The 22,697-nt window shown below is 39.0% G+C and overlaps 2 protein-coding genes and 1 pseudogene across 2 annotated transcripts in view; 2 read left to right on the forward strand and 1 right to left on the reverse strand.

The window, feature by feature from the left end:
• LOC140239201 (F-actin-capping protein subunit beta-like) overlaps positions 1-22,697 on the reverse strand; it is a 191,202-nt gene that overhangs the window by 44,617 nt on the left and 123,888 nt on the right. The window lies entirely within an intron of this gene.
• On the forward strand, positions 888-2,519 carry LOC140239090 (uncharacterized). The gene is made up of 2 exons (XM_072318985.1): positions 888-1,680; positions 2,512-2,519. Exons 1-2 carry the CDS (start codon positions 888-890, stop codon positions 2,517-2,519), a joined length of 801 nt encoding a protein of 266 aa, XP_072175086.1.
• LOC140239091 (uncharacterized) lies at positions 7,749-22,212 on the forward strand (annotated as a pseudogene).

The following is a 22,697-nucleotide window of genomic DNA, read 5'->3' on the forward strand; positions in this document are numbered from 1 at the left end:
CATTAAGATGAGGAGATGCAGCGAAAGTACAGAAAAGCATTGCTCTTCATTGAGTACTGGTACATAGACAAAACAATTTCTAAACCTTACTTTTTCTGTGTGAGATAATGAGAGACCTCTTAATAAAACAAGAACATGTAATTCCAAGAGGAATTCAATGTTTATTTGATGAAATTTGGTTTTGAAAAGGCTGAGATACCCAAGACAGAGTGATCCTAAAGAGAGGTGGGACCTATCTTTATTAAATGACCGTTTTGTTTTTCTCTGTTTTTAATGTCTCCAAAAATTCCAAGACCAATATTCATCAAAAGAAACTTTGAATTCCTATTAAAATGGTATGCTCTACTATTTAATAAGTGGTTTCTCGACATCTCACAAAAAGTTAAAAGTCCAATTCTTATCTGCACTAATACTATACCATCCCCTTAGCTATTGTAAGCTTGCTGAATTACAGACGTCTTTAAAAGCACAAAATTATGTTACACAAAATTCATCATTTAAATTCATGAAATTCTTCAATCAAGATGTTTTCATTGCAACTGACTGACAAATTGCCCTACTTCGACGTAAATAAGCACTGAATTGATCAGTGTTTTTTTTAGTAGAATTCATGATTATAAAAAAAATCATGGGCGTACATACTCGAGCAGGATTCAAACCAATACAACCTCCTGATCTCCAGACAGGCGTCGTCATAAGGATTAGAACCAACATTTGTTGTCGGGAGGAAGCTCGGTGGTTTAGTGGAGATGAGGCCTGTCCGGAGATGAGGCCTGTCCGAAGATCAGTAGGTCGCAGGTTCGAATCCTGTTCCAGTATGTCTACTACTACTACTAAATTGCCTTTAAATTTTGTCTTCTGCAGGATAATGTCTGATTATACCAAAGATGGATAATGCCAGCAAGCATTTTCTTCTTGCCCTGGTGACAATTCTGATGTTGTTCATCAGTAACAATCTGGCTTTGGAAGTCTTCAAGTTCTATGAAGGGCGATATGCATCCATAGACTTCACTCAACCCATGTCAAATGACTCCTCCACCTTTGAATACGAGCTTTACTTGACTGAATCCAGTTGCTACTTCTGTACGAATGGAACCATAGTTCTTGGCTGCCTTACACCTCAGCAACTTGAACGTTTCTCCGTTCATAGCAAAATATCACCAGCTTACTTAACAGTGACTCTCAGCATAGACACAATCAGTTCAGAGGACAGTACTATTTACCTATTTGCTATAAGAAAAGACAGAGATGGGGAAAGCTATTTTTATACCCAAGATGCTTACATTGATGTTCAACGTCCACCAAGCCCAGCAGAATGTACTGTAAAACTATTGGAGTATTCGCCTGCATGGAATGAGGTTAAGTGTACGTCTTCGCTTGCCAGCGACAGTGAAGGTTCTCTCTACTGCTTTCAAGATGGGGAGAAGGCCCCACACAAAGAGAAACCAGTGCGAATAAATGATCAGGTGACACAGATCTTCTGGATGAATGTCCGTCTTCAAATCAACTGCTGTTCCTACGAAGCATCATTTTCACTGACATCTACATTGTGTTCTCAGTTTGTGTATCCAATTCTAACACATACCAGTGTGTCAGATAATTCTAAAAATCCTCCCAGCATCTTAACAACTCCAGGAACCACTGTACCACAGACCAATGCACAGATTACTTCATCAGACAGTCAGGTCACGAAACAAAAAACTTCAAATTCTGTGCACGGTGCAATCGTACTGGTGATATTATTTCCTCTCACACTGGCTGCCATATATTTGTATTGTGAAAGAAATAAACGAAGCATTAAATCAAAGATACAAAGGCAGTACCTATCTACACAATGCATGACAAATATATACACTACTGATAATTTCAATGAATACCGTGTTCAAGAATAACAGGTGTTTATAAATGATTCATCACGCCATATACCGGGGCACCATCGTAACCGGGGCACCATTGTAACCGGGGCACCATCGTAACCGGGGTGCGGCGTTGTGTAGTGCCATCTCATATCCATTATCATACAGTTGTACAATGTTGTCATGGCAAAGTTTAAACAGCGATGAGTACAACAACAGAGCATGTAAATGAGAAGAAAAAAATACTGCTTGCATGCATTAATTGTTGCATAATCACAAACAAGAAAACATTTTTGTGCATAATAACACTAAGAATTATTTTTACACATTTTTGGTAACCCAGGGTACAGCGCTGAAGAAGAATAAATCAACAAAATGGTGAATATTCATTTGGTATTCAAGGGTACCAAATATTGCATCAAATGCCACTGGCCTGTATGTTTGCATGACTGAAATTGAAGATACAAACTTACTTTAGAACATCAGTAGCTTCAAATATTTGCTCAAGTTCATTGGTTACAGAATGGTGAAGTGGTACTACATTCATTTCAAGTCTAAATAATATGTTCTACAATCACACTGAAAAACTGCATTGGCTTTCTAGTTGCAGTTACCACATGTTTTATATTCTTCATCTTTCATCTTTACCATTTAGTGCCATAGACATGTGTAATAATACAATTCAGGGAAATATATTTAAAAAGTATGCTTCCCAAAAATTGTAAGAAAAAGTAAAAGTAGGCATATCTGCTATGTTTATAAGAATGAATGACTATTCTTCATCATTCCTACCAAAACTGTGCAGTGCATTGCCCTTCAAACTCAAACCTCAATCGCTTTGTGTGCTTATACTCACTACAAAATCAATTTAAGATGTCTAGATGCATCAGCATACATGTAGGTTCTACTTCTATGTCTACACAAATATAGGAATACAGGTAAAACTGCTCACTACTAAATATATCATGTTCATCTGTTTCTGAAAGCTCTTTAAATCATACACAACTTCTGTGGTATTTTTGAGAGTGTTAACATAGAGTACTACAGTCCTGTGGGTATTTTTGAAGATTCCCTTCATTTTCTTCTATCATTTGGTAGTGTACATTTTGCATATAAATACTGTCTGAAATATTGTAGAATTATGGCGGTAGAGTTTATGCAATAGAGAAACATCAATATAATTATCATCACGACTACGAACACCTTCATTTCAAATATTTTGCTTTCAGCTGCTTGTTTGACAAAATGTTTCTGAATTTGCAAATGGATATCAAAATGCAATTGCCACATGAATTAGTATGGAGACATTGTGAGCAGCATGAAGCTTCCTGTAAGATACTATGTTCTAATTTAAGAGACCTATGTATTATAAATTCAAAGGAGTTGACACAAAGTTACCAGTAGGCATGTCTTTGTAACCCATTGGCACATGGGAGCTTTGACAGACTGTGTATTGTAACACTACATCACCAAAAAGGAGTGGTTTTGCTTTTCAATACCATGATAGAAATTTATGCAATGTTCAAGAACTTTTGACACCACCAAATGAAGCGCATTAACTTCACCATACTCATTTCATGTGTATCTATGTATAATTGAGAATAAAAGCAACATATGTGAGTTACTTTTGAAAAAAAAAAATGGATGTCAGTCTTTATCAATATATCTTGCTGTAACCTCATTTTACTAAGTTTTTACCAAATCTGTTTGTGGGTATTAAAGGGAATTTTTAGTTTGTTTTGCAACTTAAATTCTTTTCACAGTCAATGTAAATTACGACCTTTTCTCAATTTACATAGATTCAAATGTCATTTCTATGGCAAATCATCCCTGCCAAGCCCTGTATTGAATGTGAAACTTGTTACTTCTTGAGTGCCAAAGTACAAATAACTATTACCACTCTCACCCACAACTTGCAAAATTCTGAGATTTCTTTAGATCTGTATCTACAGTGTACACCTACAGAACGACCTTATTGAATGGCCTCTTGATCCGGGGAAGATGTGAAATCCATAGTGTGGGGTTGGGGCCCAGCCCCTGGGTCTATATAGGGACTGCATACAAGTGTATATCATTCAAACTGTTTTGTATCCTCTGGTCCTAAAAATGATTCCTGCAAAGCTTGGTGAGAAATTATGAGTTTGAAAGAAGATGAAAGGGAGAGAAAATGACTGAATGGAGGAGAGCTGAATGAATTTTGAATGAATGGATGAATTAATGAAGATTGTATAATATGCATGCATCCATACACACATATATACCTTGGTATGCAAAACATACCCATATCACATGTAATACATGCTATAAAATGAATCAATGACTACCAAATATGATTGGCTGACCTGGGTCCTTGGCATGGGTAACAACCACGAACCCCCCCCCCCCCCCTCCCACCAAAAAAAAAAAATACAAATAAGGTGAAAGAAATTTTGACATGAATCAAGTATCATGTACATTGATGTATTCTCTTTCATCATCCATATGAAGTCACATCATGATCACAAGTATGTCTGCCAACGCACGGCCTTTCTCCCCTTCCACCCCCTCCCCCCCCCCCCAAAAAAAAGAAACAAAAAAAAATTATATTGTGTTATAATATCTATTTCTTTTGTTACGACCAAAATCACTCCGAGAATGATCGCACAAAAGAAACAATCAACTAATGTTCAGGCGGTTTATTAACAGTGATATTGTGGGTACAGACTCGTAATCGGTTTTCACATCAGTACAATAATGATCAATAGAAACAATCACAAATCGGTAATGGAATCACTTACATATTTTGTTATCAAGTAATCCTTTGAAAATGTTCAGATACGATGTTCGATGCACCGATGAATGATCCTTGACGCACCGATGAATGATTCCTCCGACGTAACTCCAGAGGCACAGGTTGCATTAATCCACAGTATAAATCCGGGGTAAAATCCGCGATAGATGTCCACGGTATAATGTTCACAGCGAAACGTGTAGAATCCAGACGTTATGACGACCACGTCCAGTTGATGCGTTGAATGATGATTCACTTTATATTGTCCAGCAAGGAATCCAGCCCGTCACAGCTTTGCCGTAACAATGTCCGTTGACATTAGAATATGGAGTCTATCTCCAACGTAGGCAAATTAATTCTCTGCAGGCAAAATGTCTTCCAGGCCTTATCTCCACAAACACAGTTTGTATAGCAGGTCAGCAGTTAACACAGGACTGACTATAACAAGTCGCTTCAGAGCCAGAAGTGACGTAACTCTCAGAGTAGAGGTGTTGGGTACTCTGCCTACCTCAGAATTTCTCCGGCTTATATACTATCCATTCACCCCTTTCTAGTACATTCTATAATTTTCTCCAACCTGGGGCCACATACCTGAACATACTAGCAAGTCCAAGTTCCAGGAATCCTGGATGACTCACTGCCCAACTATGTGCATAACATCATTGCCAAAATTAACTACCAATCACATTGGGTTACAGGGGCAGTGCCTCACTCAGCCAAATATGTAAGCACTTCCCAGAATTTTCTGGAATGGGTTATATCATTCTAGATTGAGTGAGCTATAATGTATTTCCTGTCACATGCATACATGTACACCTACTGTAGCTACATTGTATACTACATAGAAAATTCTCCACTGATCTGGTCAGCCTGTATGTACTATTATAGAATGTTCTCCATTAATCTGGTCACCCTGTGTACATACACATTAAAACAACCATGCATACAGCCTTGATACATGCACATAACTACTTGTGTGTACATTTGTGACACTTTCTAAAAAGGTTTATAAACATTCCATTAAAAGAATATAAAACACAGCTAAATACTGAATGACACCAGTAAACTACTTGATGAGCACTGTTTGGAGACAGCATTAACCCATTGAGGACGGGCTGATTTTGCTACATCACGCATTTCTCATGTAGACACTTGCCCGAGTATACTAGGGACTCGTCCTCAAGGGGTTAAGAAATCATTAGCTTTGTCCTAAAAAAGTAATGTTCAGTTCCCATTGAAACAGACAACATAACCTACAGAATATACAAAAGGTATCATGAAGCTTGTGTGAACATCAGAAGTCAAACACAGCAGCTTGAAAACATAAAATGTATGTACAAGTATGTAGATTGAGTATCATGTGCAAAAGTTCTCGGTAATAGACCATTAGAGTATTCTTGTAAACTAAGTACAGTCTTTGAACACATGAAATAGCATGGGCTCACAAAAATTTTGATACAATCTTAACCTTTTGCTACAGAACATTATGAACATGTACAGGAGGTTAGCAATAAAAGTGTGTATATGGACAAAGATATCATGTCCATGCTGACGAAGTGTCATATCGGTGGCACAATGTTTTGAAAAATGGTGAAAATTTGAGAGATGTGCTGGTCTCATTAGCACTGGTGTACCTCCACTTCTCAACGTACAAAGTTGTTTCGTCTTCTATAGAATAAAGTAGGCCCTACATGATAGTTTCAATCTCCCCACACTTCACAGGAGTTTCAAATAATGACATAATATATAGTAAGCGACACCCAAATCAATTTGTTTCACCTCTGTGGCACTCACAAATATTTATCTTTTCTTTCAGAATCTTACAGCTGTATACTACACATGTTTGCACTTTGTCTGCTCATTACTTGTACACCTCAAAATACTGTATGTGATGCAATGGATATACTGTAATCTTTTTTAGGAATCATTTTGTTGTGGTTGGTGTTCTTGAACTTCACAAACAACGAAAATTGTTTCCGACATACTCTGTAGAACTGCCCCCAGCAAATCAAAATAAGAGCTAGGCCTATACATAGACATCCCTAGGAGTGTATCCAGGACCTTGGGGGGGGGGGGGGGTCGTAATCATGTTTTGGACCTTTTCACTATGAAAGATAAGCAAACATGCTAACACTCACGCGCATGCATTAGAATGTACCTGATGATACTCTGCATGCATTCCATGGCCCATTTACGCTGGTGGTATACTGTAAAAGTGGTTTCTTTCATGTACAGGTACTTTCGCGGTTTCCATTGGTGCCGACTTTTTCGTGTGCGTTTAAATTCGCGGTTGGGAAAATCTGTGAATTCACAGTCGGCAAAAACTGTTTTATTTTGCACATGAAAACCCAAACTATAATCCACTTATTCTTTTATCATTAAATAGAATTAAAATTAAAGGCAGGCTTACCTGAAATCCCGTCTCTCGAGTACTTTAGAACATGCCTGTACCTATACATTGCGCGGTATCGCTGGTGTGTGTTGACCATCAATACACTCAATGCGCGGAATCTTCGTGTGTGCATGTGCGCAACAGCGTTGTAACCATCGGCGAGTTCAAAACATTTTCGCGTGATGTTAAATTCGCGGTTCAACCTCAAAGCACGAAAATAAAACCACCGCGAAAGAATCCACTTTTACCGTAACTTTGTGTCAGCTCTAAGATCTGTATTTATCTACGACTGACGATAAGTCTGGTTCTGCTATGAGATACACTGTAATTAATACACTTCAACACTTCGTGAGTTTACTGAACAAAAAATGCAGCTCTTATGCTATTTATTTTTCCAACAAGACTTCAAAAAAAAATATATATATTTTTACAATACTTTCCCACAAAAAAAAACCTATTACAATTGCGTTCGTATTTACACCAAAGAAATTATAGAAACGTTCAGGAGCAATCCAATGAGATAATATAATATGCTAATAAATCCTTTCCTCACGTAAACACATCCTAGACTAATCTTATAAACACATCCTAGACCCGGGTTGAATAAAATACCTGTGGTTCAATACTTTACTGTGCGCACGTGTGGTTTCAATGTATACTGTCCGACGGGAATGGGGGGGGGGGGTGAACTAGTCTGTGCGGTAATGCAGAAGTTGCCTGGATAATCGCGATGTCGAGGATGTCGTCCGGCTGGCGGGAATTGTCGTCGTGTCGACCGAGATGCCACCGCTTGCACCGGAGGACTACCAAGGTACGGGAATTCTGTCCGGGTAGCGTGAATTGCCCTCACGCTAACCGAGATGCCGTTGAGCTAATGGTGATGCCGTCAATATGATGCCGTTGAGTTACCTGACGGTGATTCCGTCGATGTAGTGATGATTCCGTCGAGCGTATTTGCTATGCCGTCGAGCGTATTAGCGATGACGTCGAGCGTATTAGCGATGACGTCGAGCCCAGCTCGTCAGTGTCGATGTTTGATTTGGTGTTCAGACCCTCAAGCAATGGTGAGGAGGATACTTCAGCTGTTGTCAGTGCCTGCAGCATGTCTTGGGCGTGCCCTGCCCTAGTCTAGCGGGCGACGTATTTTTAGCCTAAATCAGTGATTGGCAGTCAATAGAGGGCGCGACGATGTGGAAGTCAAGTTGACTAAAAATACGTCTAGTAAGAAACCTCTGAATAGAGGCGTGGAACCGGGTGTGGCAAGACAGTTGTCAGTCGTCAGCTCTCGAAGTTTTATTGGCTGAGCATCGGATGTCAATCAAAACACGTCGCAGAGCCCGAAGAAATGCTAGTCTACTCTCCTAGGTATACAACAGATAATCTTTCAAGAAAAATACAGTTTGCCTGTCTCTTTCACCTTACTACAGTATTTTTTTTTTACTCTTCTCCATTCTTTTGGAGGTGTATACATTTTACCTTACTTCAAATAGAAAAGAATGATGGTAATCAGTGCAACTGACTTCAGTTATAAATCTACGAGGGTTTTGCACGTGGAAACTACGCCCAAATTACTGCCGAATGCAAACCTTCAATAATTGGAGTAAAGTCTACTTGATATTTACTTCAATTGTACGTTTCGGAAATGTATTTGATATCACCACTCCCCTTTATTATTTCTAACCTTCAGTGACCATATATTTTGTATTAAACTTTGCATGATATTTCCTTAACATCAATAAAGCTGCCGTCGAGACATCAATCTCCATATCGGAGCACCGTAGACTTTAAGCAGGCATTTTCTGTCATGTTCACGCGTGATCACACTGTCACGGAAGAACTCGTCCGCGGTAACACGGGCGTCCAAGGGGAAAACAAAGAGGAGCTAAGATTTCTGCAAAGCCAAAGGCACAGGTGAAATATGGTGCATTCTTTGCAACCATGAAATTACGAGATGCCATCTATGTGGTCCTGGCAACAAGTAATGATAAACCGATTCAATCTGATTCACATTTCTTTACAAATGCAAATGAGGACATCTTTCTGACCATTCCGAATGCATGCCAATGCAGAAAATTGTTGCCTCAATCGATTTCGTCACCTCTGCTGCTGTTTTGATTGACATCCGATGCTCAGCCAATAAAACTTCGAGAGTTGACGACTGACAACTGTCTTGCCACACCCGGTTCCACGCCTCTATTCGGAGGTTTCTTACTAGACGTATTTTTAGTCAACTTGACTTCCACATCGTCGCGCCCTCTGTTGACTGCCAATCACTGATTTAGGCTAAAAATACGTCGCCCGCTAGACTAGCCCTGCCCTACTGCGTGGGGCTGCTGTGCCATGACTCTCCTGCCTGAAATGCAGCGCTGCGTTGTAGGCCGATCAGCTACCTCTCTACTCCTATCACCAGTGAGTTAGAAGAGCATGTCTTGCTCTGACAGATGTTCAGATCCAACTGCTTTTTCCCTCCAAATTTACTTTCCTTGTCGCCTCTAATGTAACTCCACCCTCTACTGTGCTTAAACTGGTTCCAACTAGCTTTCCCCTTTTTATTACCTGTCCCTTTTCTTTCCAATTAATTCCCCCTTTTGGCTTTAAACCTATATCCCAACTATCTCGCCCTTACTAAATACCTATTCTTTCCTACCAGCTCTCCCTTTCTACATTAGCCATTCTACCCTGACTCCACTGAGCCTCCCTCTTTCTTCCACACTGTCCTTTCTCCCTAACCACTTCTCTCCACCTGGCTTGCCCGATTCTAAATTTCTATGCTGTTTACGCCTGCTGTCCCCATTTCCCACCTGATGGCTTGCCTGAACAAAGGAATCTCACACATTCCACACTCGCACTCTCAATCACATCGTGACACTTTGCATTGCATTGCATTGCATATAACTTCACAAAGTTAGTTAGGGTGAAAATTGCTTAACAAACTCAAAAAGTGACTGTTCAAAAACAATGTGAATGTCAAATATGGTCTGTCACCTTATTTTCCGCATGTGTGTTTTCTCTTTTTAATGAGTCTATGAAAAATTAATGTTCATGAATAATGTGAATGTCTAATATTATGGTATCTGTCACCTCTTTTTTGCGTCTGCATCTTTACTGTACTTCTAGTGTAAGTCTGTGGATATGGACGGGGGATGGGGGGAGGGTGTAATTTCCACTCTCACATGAGGAAGCCTCTATTTTGCATGTATAGGCTTTAATTTAACAATCTGGTGCACACTTTTAGGGAAATATTAAAAAAAAAAAACTCTGATCAAGTACAAGAGAAATAAAATATTCAGAACAATGTGAGTGGCTAAATGGTGTTTTTCTCCATAATTATGTGCATCATTCATTGTACACAGAAGTACTGTAGAAAGGGCAGGGAGAGTGTGCACAAGGGGTTTCCCTCTCACATGAGGGAGCTTTTGCATTTCAAAATTGTAATTCAACAATCTGGTGCACACGTTTAGTGGAATTCTGAGAATATTCTCAATAAAAAGAAAAAAATATTGAGGGAAACTTTGATAGGTTGTTGTGGAATCTCTCATGTCTTGTTCCATGTGTATGTCTTTCCTGTAATCTTTAGAGGTGCATGTAGCACACGCTCACTGGTTATAACAAAATACATAGCAGTAACTGATGTGGTACATTAATGTATCACAATAATGTCACGATGTGTCACACAAAGATAACAGGCTCAGTTTTAGAATGGTATGAATTGGGTTTGAATTACCTCGCGCAAATGCAAAGGATTTTGGACTCATTGCTAGTACTTACCTTTACATTTATTCAATTGTAGAAAGAACCTAAAAAACGAACCTTTAGATAATTTTTTTTTTTTTTGGGGGGGGGGACGGGGTCATACGGCCCTTCCCATCCCCCACCCCCTTGCATACACCCATGATCCCATAATGAACGTAACGATAACGAGTTAGTGCAATCATGTTTACCCACAAGATAATATAGGGCAAACCAACCATTAATGCTCACTCATGTCATGGTCTCTCTCCCCATGGTAGCTCTTAAGAGGAGTGTCAGAGATCAAAGGCAGTGAAAGAAACATTGTGTGCACATTTGGCAGCTGCAAGGGTGTTTTGGCTGCTGCAAGGGTGAGCACATTTGGCAGCTGCAAGGGTGAGCAAACAGTCTGTTTTTGTTTGCTTTTTTTGTTTGTTGCTGATTGCTTGTTTTGAACAACCTCAGGTATGAATTTATCATCACAGTCTATTTTTCTTCAGAAATAAATGCAACGAGACATGAAACTCGTCATTTGAAGACAATTAGGGATAGTTTTATGCATGATTAAAAATCATTACTGGTATATGAGGCGTGGAGAAACTATGCAAGAGCCTTAAATGTGCTGTGCAGAAGCTTCCGAGCAAAGAGACAAAAATAGTAGAATATCAACTACTACGGGCCTTCCATATCTCCTCTCTCCAAAAATCCAGACCTGTTTTTTACTTGGTCTCAGATATTCTACGATGTACATTTATTTTTTCACTAAAATTAAGTGCATTTTGAGGATCGATATATTGCAAGTTATATTGAAAGTGACTTCCAATGATTAAGTTCTCGTAAACATGTCAGTTTGACTGTTTCTTTATGAGAACGCACAATGAGAAACAGTAAGCTACCGAACCTGGACAAGACACTGATAGCCTTTCCTGTGTGTCTGTTAAACACAATAATCATTCATGAAAGTTTTTATTTACTTAGAACTTTCTTTCTTTCTTTTTCATTGGCAGCCATTATTCACTACTTCGATCGATTGATCACAATAAAAAAAGAAAAAAAAACATGTAGAAAGCATGTCAACACAATTGAAGGCTTGCCGATTTCCAGCTCTTTCCCTACACGAATGCAATAAACTGCACTTCTAGCTATATCAAATCATATTCCTTGTAATTACACTAGCTGCCAAACATTAGATTATACTGCATAAACTTGCCTAAAAATTCTGTCTTCTGCAGGCCAATTTCTGGTTCAAAAATTGGATGACAGCAGAAAGCATTTTCTACTCCCAGTGGTGACAGTGCTGATGATGTGCCTCAGTAACATTCTGTCTTTAGAGGTTTACAAGTTCTTCAAAGGGAGAGATGTGTCGCTGGACTTTCATCAACCTCTGTCCAGTGACTCCACCTCCAATATGAGATTTACTCAATTGACGCCCCGTGCTACTTCTGCAAGAATGGAACCATGGTTCCTGGCTGCCTCACACCTCAGCAATTCAGACGTTTCTCTGTTCACAGCTAAAGATCATCAACTTACTTGAGAGTGACTCTCAGCATAGACACCATAAATTCTGAGGACAGTCAATTCTACCTATTCGCTCTGATGGAAGACAATAAGGGTAAAAGCACCGGATTCACTCAAGACATCCAAATTGAAGTTCTGCGTCGTCCAAGTCCAGCAGCATGTACTGTAAAACTATCAGAGTATTCACATGCATGGAATGAGGTACATTGCATCTCTGTGCTTTCAAGCGATGGTGAGGGATCTCTCTACTGCTTTCAAGACGCAGAGAAGGCTCCCTACAAAGAATCACTAAATATTTGTGCGACATAATGATCATGTGACATGGGTGTTCTGGATGAATGTCAGTCTCCCCATCAATTGCTGTTCATACGAAGCGACATTTCCACTGACATCCGCATCATGTTCTCAGTTTGTGTATCCCACTCCAACACATACTACCTTGCCAGAAAATTCTAGAAACCCTCCCAGCAGCCAAACAACTCCAGGAACCACTGTGCCACAAACCAATGCACAAATTTCTTCATCAGAAAAACTAAGCACTGAAAGCAAAAGCACAGAGGTCACAACACAAGCGACTTCAAATTCTGTGCATGGTGCAATTGCACTGGTGATATCAATTCCTCTATTATTGGAAGCCTTGTTCTTGTGGTGGTATATGACAAAAAAAAACTATTAATTTATGGTTGTAATGGCAAAACTTATCTACCCAACCAATGGCAAACATCTAGTAAATACACTGAGTGATAATGCTTCTGGACAAAGAAGACCATGTCCACAAACGACAGGTTTTATAAATGCCACTGGCCTGTATGTTTGCATGACTGACTTGGAAGATAAGAACTTACTTTAGAACATCTGTGGCTTCAAATATTTGTTTATGTTCGCTGATTACAGAATGATGAAGCAGTACTACTGTACATCTATTTCAAGTCCCAATAATTTGTTCTAAAATCACACTGAAAACTGCCTTGGCTTTCTAGTTGTGGTCACTACATGATTTTTATATTCTTCATCTGTCTTCTTTTAGAAAAATAGTATCTTTACCTTTTAGTGGCATAGGCATGTGTAGTAATACAATTCAGGGAAAATATATTGTATACATTTAAAAAGTAATTACAAAAAAAAATGTACTATGTTTATGAGAATAAATGACTGTTTTTTCATATATATATATATGTGTGTATATATATATATATATGAAGAGTTTGTTTGCAAAAACCGATAAGTCCATTTTTGAAGATTTTGAAGTACGGTCTCTGTCATAAAGTACAAAATAATACCTTTTAAATGATATATTGGTCACTACATATAAAGGTACATTTTTTTTAAAGTTATGGTCAAAAGAAGCAAAAATTTTCTTATTATTCTCTTTATTTTTCTTGACCTTTAATGGCAAATACCTCCATTTGACAAATATGGACTTATCGGTTTTTGCAAACAAACTCTTCATATGTATATATATATACTACCAAAACTGTGCACTGTATTGCCCATCAAACTCAAACCTCAAATGCTTTGTGTGCTTAATACTAAAACGCTTTGTGTGCTCATACTACAAAATCAGTATAGGATGTCTTGATGCATCAGCATAGGTTATATTTCTATGTCTACAGAAATACAGGAATGGAAGCAAAACTGCTCACTATTAATATATACATGTTCATCTGTTTCTGATAGCTCTTTAAATTATACACAACTTCTGTGGTATTTTTAGTGTGTTTAACATACAGTACTACAATCCTGGAAGTGCTTTTGAAGATTGCCTTGATTTTCTTCTATCATTTGGTTGTGTACATTTTGCATCTACTGTCTGAAATATTGTAGATATCATGGTGGTACGTGTAGAGTTCGTTCCTGCAATAGTGAAACACCAATATAATTGTCATCACAACTACAAATGCCGTCATTGAAAATATTTTGCTTTCATCTTTTTGTTTGACAAAATGTTTCTGAATTTGCACATGGATATTCAAATGTGATTGCCACGAGAAATTAGTCGGGAGACATTTTTAGCAGCATGAAGCATCCTCTTAAGATACCATGTTCTAATACAAGAGACGCACGTATTATAAATATAAAGAAGTCGACACAAAATTACCAGTAGGTGTGTCTTTGTAACCCATTGGCACATGGGAGCTTTGAAAGGTGTACCACTACTTTACCAAAAAGTCACTTTTGATTTACGACACCATGATAGAAATTATGCAATGTTCAATAACTTTTGACAGTATTAAAAAAAAGCATATAGATTTCACCATATTCATTTCATGTGTATCTATGTATTTAAAATTGAGAATAGAATCATCTAATTGGAGTAAATTGTTTTTAAAAAATGGATCCAATGTCAGTCTATATCAATGTATCTCGCTGTAACCTCATTTTACTAAGTTTTTACCAAATCTACGCTTGTGGGTATTACAGGAATTCAGAGTTTGTTATGCGACTAAATTGTTTTCACAATCAATGAAAATTATGATCTTTTTTTCTAAATTTTTATAGATCTAAATGTCATTCCTAAGTCAAATCATTATTGCCAAGCTCTGTGTAGAATATGAAACTTGCCAACTTCTTGAGTGCCAAGGTTGTTAAATATTGCCACTGTCACCCACAACTTGCGAAATTCTGAAATATCTTTTGATCTGTATATACATGTGACTATGCACCACAAAACGCACAAAAAGTTGCACCCCTTGATTTTACGTGAGGACTCAAAAAAAAAAGGTGAAACACATCAATCAAGTCAATATTGGGTTTTTCATGTTTTCTAAAAGAACTACCCTTCTTCTACATTATTAGTTGATCCGAGTATCCTCTTGAATCACCTTCTGTATCTGTACGGATTCTTTCTTCTTCTTTCTTTCTTTCTTTGTTTCTCCCCAAAAGTTGCGCAGAGGTTAACTCAAAAAGTTCTTCGACTATCAGTTTCAAACTCGTACCATATATGTATCATGTCCCAAAGACAACAGATCTAATAAAATCATTGTGATCAGTCGACCGTGACATCACTATGACGTCATTATATGAAATCACATTCTCATTCATATCTCATTAATGGAATGGAATTTCTTAATGAAATTTATGTCTCATACAGTTCAAGCTCTTTCTACTCATCTTCTCAAAATTCATGTTTACATTTAAAACATACGCATACGTGCACATTGAAATGATGACATGCTCCAATCAATCTCAATTTTTTTTTTTTTTTGCACATGTTTCAGATCATTTGGAGCATTTTTTTAAAAACGGAAAAAAATGAACGGACGCGTACCCGCATGCACACATACCCACGTGGAGCTCGTATGCAATGGCAATTCCCCATTTTTTGACATGGATCGGATGTCTAAAATGTAAAGGAATAATTCTGTCAAGTTTCAAGTCAATCCGACTCAATATGACGTCGTACGGGCCCGTTAAAGTTGAAATTCCACACACGTCAGTGGCGATATACAGTGCAACTATGCCAAAAAAAAAAGTCGATTTTAAATCCAATTTTACTCGTCAGGATGGACGGTGACCCCCATTTTTTGTACGTATTCTGGAAGCTGATGAGTTGTACAGTCATGTCATTTCATGGGTTGGCGATGCTGGCAAAATGATTGAAATATATGGAATTTCTCAATGAAAATGAATAGGCAAATTTTCTCTATTAGAGTGCAGTTGTTTTTTTTTTCTGGAAATAAAAATTGACATGACTGTCATTATCGAGCACTAGCTCACTTACCTGCATTAGAATGCCCACAATCTGATAATACTTTGCATGCATTTTATAGCCCATACACAGTCGGTATAACTTTGCATGGCTTCTTAACTTCGCAAAGTTAGGGTGAAAACTGCCAGACAACCTCAAAAAGTTAATGTTCAAAAACAAAGGGAAGGTCAAATATGGTCTGTTGCCTCATTTTCCGAGTGTGTTTTCTCTTTGTACTGTAAAAGTAGAAATTTTCGCGCATTTCGCGCAACCAGAAACTAGCGCAAAAATAAAAGCACACAAATATTTTTGCTTGCCATATATTGCAGTACTTGAAGTATTGAATCCGCGGAAGTCAAAACACACGAAACTCTTCTTATCCTGCCAAGCGCGAAAAATTAGTCGCGCCAAAAATAACCACTTTTACAGTAATGAGTCTACGAAAAAATTAATGTTCAAGATTAATTTTAATGTCTAGTAATATAATATCTGTCACCTCTTTTTCTGCAACTGCATTTTTACTGTACTTCAGTATAAAAGACCCTGATTATAGTGCAGTGCCGGGCCGAGCTGCTCGGCCTCAATTGCAGTATTCGGCCCCGTAATTGTGTCCGTTGACAGTGATGGGCTCAGCCCGGGTTTTAATTCAAACCTTTCAATATTTTGTAGTAGTGGCGCTCTGCTTGTAAACAAACACTATTATTGGGAGTGCGCCAGTCGCAATGTGGTATAGTCTGCTTTCAAGACCCTTTGCCAACTGGACTCCGCGGCGACGAAGTCACTTCCCTGCGACAAGGTCGCCACCTTTGCCAAAGGGAAAGACCTCTGCAGGACAAAACCACCTTAAACTATACTAGCTTTCGACTTTGAGGGCGTTAATGTCCTGAATAGCGAAATAGTACGGGCAGGGGGTCTGGAAGCCAGACTTAATTTGGTACCGCATTCGGCCCAGTTTGAGTTTACAGTGAGAAAAGGTCAGGCTCAGCAGCAGCTCGGCCGCGGCCAAGACTACCTTCAAAGCTTGGCCAAATGGCTTGATTTTGGTACTGAATTAGGCCTTTTGTGTGTTTAGGCCTACAGTGAAATGAAGGCCGGTCTCAGCCGCGTACCAGCCCGGCTTTTTCACTTACTGTGAGAGGGGTCCTACTCTGTGGATATGGAAGGGAGAGGGCACATGCAAGCAATAGACATGATTCCCAGAGCAAACAACATGCAGAGAGTGAGGCGCGAGTAATACACTCAGCCAGCTGTGATCAGGAATTGCTGTGAGACAGGAAAATACAGTGCTGCTTGAAGCAGACGACAGGCTCAGTTTCAGAATTGAGTTGGAATTACATTGCACAAATGCAAAGGTTTTTGGACTCATTGCTAGTACTTACCTTTACATTTATTTTATTGTAAAAAGAACTTTAAAAAATGTGGAAATTTTTTATTTCTTTTATTTTTTTTTACATACATGTACACCCATGATCCCATAATATTAAGAGCAGTGAGCACATAGAAACCAAATGATACATTTAGGGCAAACCAACAGTACGTTGTACCTCACTCATGACCTCTCTCCCCATGGTAGCTCTTGAGGAGAGCGTCAAGAGATCAGTGACAATAGAAGTAACATTGTGTAAACACCGTGGCAGCTGCATGCCAATAGCCTTTTGTCAAGGCCCTCTCGCTGTATGGGCGAGCGAGGCGAGCCCAGCCGAGCGTGCCAGCGCGCAACCCCACTCAGCTGGGCTCTCTTCACCATACAGCAAGAGGGCCTTCACAAAAGGCTACAAGCGCAAGCACACACTAGCTCCAGACAAAAAAGTAGGTAAGCACATGGGCATGAGTCTTTACAGAATGGGAAAGCAACATGTGGCTCAGCTTGCATTTAAATCACGGTAACTCTTTCAGCCAATTGCATGATAAGGTCATGCACACTGTCAATAGCGTGTGAAAGTACTGAACATTACAAAGAAGAATCAAAGAGTTGAACTTTGGACTGCTGCACACTGCTGGAATAAATTGGACATCAAGAACTGGTATGTAGTCTGTTTTTCTTTACTTTTTTATTTGTTGCTGAATGCTTGTTTCGAACAACCTCAGGTTTGAATTTATCATCACAGTTTTGCCGGGAAATGTGCAAACCATTCATTTAACCTATATTATGTATACATTGAAGAGAAACTCTCAACCAAAGCTGCGCACGAACCATTACCATCTTTACCATCTGTCTTAGCGACTATCTGTTTTTTGTTTTTTGTTTTTTTTTTACATTTTCAGCATTTCCTTGCAAACCCTATAATGAATTTTCGCCAGATTTGGCAGATGACACATCTTAATGGTGATATGATCGTAACTTGCTAAAATGAGCCCCCCCCCCCCCCCCCGACACACACCAGTCCTAAGGAGGGAGGGGGGGGGGGGGGAGTTGAAGCCTCAGAGTCAATAAACGCTTTATTTTTTTTCTTCATCAGTCGAACCGAAAACGATAGAGCTAAGTTAGTGCTATGAAGACATTAATGACTGAAATTTCATGTTTGATTATGGCAGACCCAGGGGTACCCTGGGGTGAGGGGGAAGAGGGGGATTTTTCCACATTTTCAGCATATTCTCAAAAAATCTAGGACGGATTTTCACCCAGCTTGTGAGATACAGTCATATTTATGGTAATAAAATCTTCATTTGTTAAACTGAGCCCCCCCCCCCCCCATCGCCCAAGGAGGGGGATTAAAGCCTCAGCGTCCCAAAAATCTGGATTTTTAGGTGATCCGAGTATCCTCTCGGATCACCTTCTGTATCTGTAGATTCTTTATTCTTCTTTCTTTATTTCTTTATTTCTCCTCAAAAGTTGTGCAGAGGTTAACTCAGAAAGTCCTCTTCCTATCAATTTCAAAATTATACCATATATGTATCATGTCCCAAAGACGACAGATCTAATAAAATCATAGTGATCAGTTGACCGTGACATCACTATGACGTCATTATATGAAAACACATTCTCATTCATATCTCATTAATGGAATGGAATTTTTCAATGAAATTTACGTCACATATATTTCAAGTCAAGCGCATTCTACTCATATTCTCAAAATTGCCTAATTATAAAACGTGCGCGTACGCGCGCGTTGAAACATTTACATGCTCCAATCGAGCTCAAAATTTTTTTTGCACACGTTTCAGACCATTTGGAGCATTTTTTGAAAAATTGAAAAAATTGGACAGACACGTACGCGCGCGCAAATATACGCACGCACAGCTCATATGCAATAGAAATTTCCCATTTTTTTACACGAATCGGATGTCTGAAATGTCAAAGAATATTTCTACAAAGTTTCAAGTCAATCCGACTCAATATGACGTCATAAAGGCCCGTCAAAATTGAAATTCCGCGCGCGCGTTAATGGCGATATACAGTGAAACTATGCAAAAAAACCCGCCAATTTTAAATCCGATTTTACTCGTCAGGATGGACGGTGACCCCCCTTCCCTTTTTTTTTTACACATTTGGAAAGCTGATGAGTTGTACATGTCCTTTCATGGGTTGGGGATGCTGTGAAAAATGATTAAAAGATATCAAATTTCTTAGTGAAATAAAATAAGTAAATTTTCAAAATGACATCATCAAATTTCAAGTTCACTTAAGCGTATCTCACTTATCCTTTGCCGATTTTCCCCCAGATTTCAGTATATTTTAGCTTATTAAATGCTCTTTCATAAGTGTATATCAAAATTTTGATTGGATGACGGCATCACCTCGTAAAAATGAATTGAAAGTAACCTTGGCAAATTTGACCAGTTTACGTGTTATCTCTATGGGAGTGCAGTTTTTCTGGAAATGAAAATTGATATGACCATCTTTATCGAGCACTAACTCACTTACCCTTCGATGAATATCTAAGAGATTTTAATATGTTGTAGCTGAGACTTTGCGCTATCGTAATGTGCCCTTCGTTTTTTCATGCAATGTCGGGATCACGTCAAAAAACTTGGTTGAAATTAAAGCTTAGCTCCGATGTATTGAGATATTTCTTTCTTTCTGCAACTTTCTTTGTAATAACTCAAGAAAAACAGCCCCTATCACCCCCATACGTATTTTGCACAGGTTTAGTTCATGTCACGTACATTATTTCATAAAATAACAACTACTTGATCGGACACCATCTTGGGTATATGAATAAGGGTCAAAGGTCATAAATGTCTCATTCTGTATCTTGGTGAATACATATCTTATCTTTCCCATATTTTGCACACGCAAAGACCATGTTACAAGAATCATTTTGTGAAATAACCACTTTTTGCTCAGATGCCATCTTGGGTGTGCAAAGTGAGGTCTAAGGTCAAATATATTTCATTCTGTATTTTCGTTAGTGTATACATGCGGAATTCGGTACCAAAGATGGCAGGTCTGAGAATCCAAACATCACACGGTCAATGTCCCCTCAACACAAATGAAACCGGTATGGTCATGCCTATTGGAATCAGGACTCAAATCATTGATTTCCGAACAGATCGGATCACCTAATTTGTCAGTGTTGACAAATTCCAAGTCTAGTTTTTTTTTTTTTAATCTTCTTCTGTCAAACCGAAAGAGATAGAGCAAAGTTAGTGCTATGAAGACATTAATGAATGAAATTTCATGTTTGATTATGGCGGATCAAGGGGTGCCCGGGGGGGGGGAGGGGTGATGGGTGGAGGGGGGTATTCCACATTTTTAGCATCTTCTTGAAATATCTATGAGGGATTTTCACCAAACTTGACAGATAGCATGTTTATGGTAATAATTATGATCTTAATTTGTTCAAATGAGCCCCCCCCCCCTTTCCCCCACCGCCGAAGGGGGGGGGGGGGGGGTCTGCGGGAGTTGAAGCTTCAGCGTCCCTAAACTCTGGAATTTTTTTTTTAATCTTCTTCTGTCAAACCAAAAAGATAGAGCTAAGTTAGTGCTATGAATACACAGCGTTAATTAATGAAATTTCATGTTTGGTTATGGCGGATCAAGAGGTCTCCAGATCGAGGGGGGTGAGAAATCTTTGACGGATTTTCACCAAACGTGGGAGGTACCATCTCTAGGGTAATAGAATCCCACTTTGTTCGAAGGGGCAACAAGTCCAATTTGTTCCCCTTCCCCAAAGCTAGGGATAAGACCAGAGTAGCTCCCACGTCATAAGCAGACGTGAAATTTCATCACAGTATAGGTCTACCTTCTAAAAATGTGATAAAATTATGTTCTATTACTCTTGGTTGTATAGAAAATTTCTGTAAAAAGTATGTATTTCATTTTTCATATGTATAGGGTTTTCAATAAAATTCTGAATTCCACCCGAACGACCCCACCCCCCCCCCTCGTCTTGATCCCTTTCAAGTTCAAGGGGCGGAGATGGGGGGTGGGGTTCCATCTCCTCCCACCTTAGGGGTTGGGACAGTGCTCATTTAGACAAATTGAGGTCATATCACCAGATAAATACACTACGCTACGTGTCAAGCTTGGCAAATATCTATTATATAAGGGTATCAAGAAGAAGCTTAATATGTGACAAATCCGCCTCCTCCGCACTTAACATTAATTCATGAATTAACTTACTATAACAGACACCAGCACTATATTAGCTCCATCACTTTTTTATAGAAGGCTGTTTTTTAAGCTGATATATAACTTTATTTCCCGAGGGATGCGTCTTGAGTTTTCAGGAAAAAGACGAAAATGTGAAAATTAAGCCTCCTTCCTACCCTCTCCTCTTTTTGGGCATCCCTTCATCTGTCATAGTAAACTTGAACCTACATCATGCATTAACTTCATTTACAGTACTATCACCATAAAGATGCTATCTGCCAAGTTTGGTGAAAATTCGTAGATTCGTAGATTTTTCAAGAAGATGGAGAAAATTTTGAAAATCCCCCTCCTCACCTTCACCTCACCTACCCCCGATCAGAGCACCCCTAGACCCGCCGCCATAATCAACCATGAGATTTCGGTCATTAATGTCTTTATAGCACTAACTTTTAAGGTTCGACAGAATTTTTTTTTTTTTTTTTTAAATCATAAGTAGGCCTATAGGGACTCTGAGGGTTCAACTCCCCCCCCCCCCCTCCTCTTCGGCCGGTGGGGGGGGGGGGGTTCATTTTAACAAATTAAGATTGAATCACCATAAATATACTATCTGCCAAGTTTGGTGAAAATCCGTCATAGATTTTACAAGACTATGTAGAAAATGTGGAAAATCCCCCTCCTTTGCCCCTCACACCCCTTATCAGGGCACTCCTGGACCGGTCATAATCAAACCTGAAATTTTAGTAACTAGTGTCTTCATATAACGTAGTTCTACATTCTTCAGTTCGACAGAAGAAGATTACAAATTCCAGAGTTTAGGGACCTGAAGCTTCAACTCCTCCCCCCCCCCCCCACCCCCATTGGCGGTGGGAGGGGGTGGGGCTCATTTTACCATATAAGACCATATCAACGTAAAGATGGTACGTAGTGTATCTGCCAAGTTTGGTGAAAATCCTTCTTGAGATTTATCAAGAAGATGCAGTAAATGTGGACAATCCCCCTCCTCTCCATCACTTCCCCCCCCCCCCCCCAAATCAGGGCACCTCTGGATCCGCCATAATCAAACATGAAATTTCAGTCATTAATGTCTTCAAGGCACTAACTTAGCTCGATCATTTTTTGTTCGACAGAAGATGATTATAAAATACAGAGTTTAGGGACTCTGAGGCTTCAACTCCCCCTCCCCCTTTTTTTTTTTTTTTTTTTTTTTT

This window comes from Diadema setosum, chromosome 15 (assembly GCF_964275005.1).
Source record: "Diadema setosum chromosome 15, eeDiaSeto1, whole genome shotgun sequence".
NCBI lineage: Eukaryota > Metazoa > Echinodermata > Echinoidea > Diadematoida > Diadematidae > Diadema > Diadema setosum.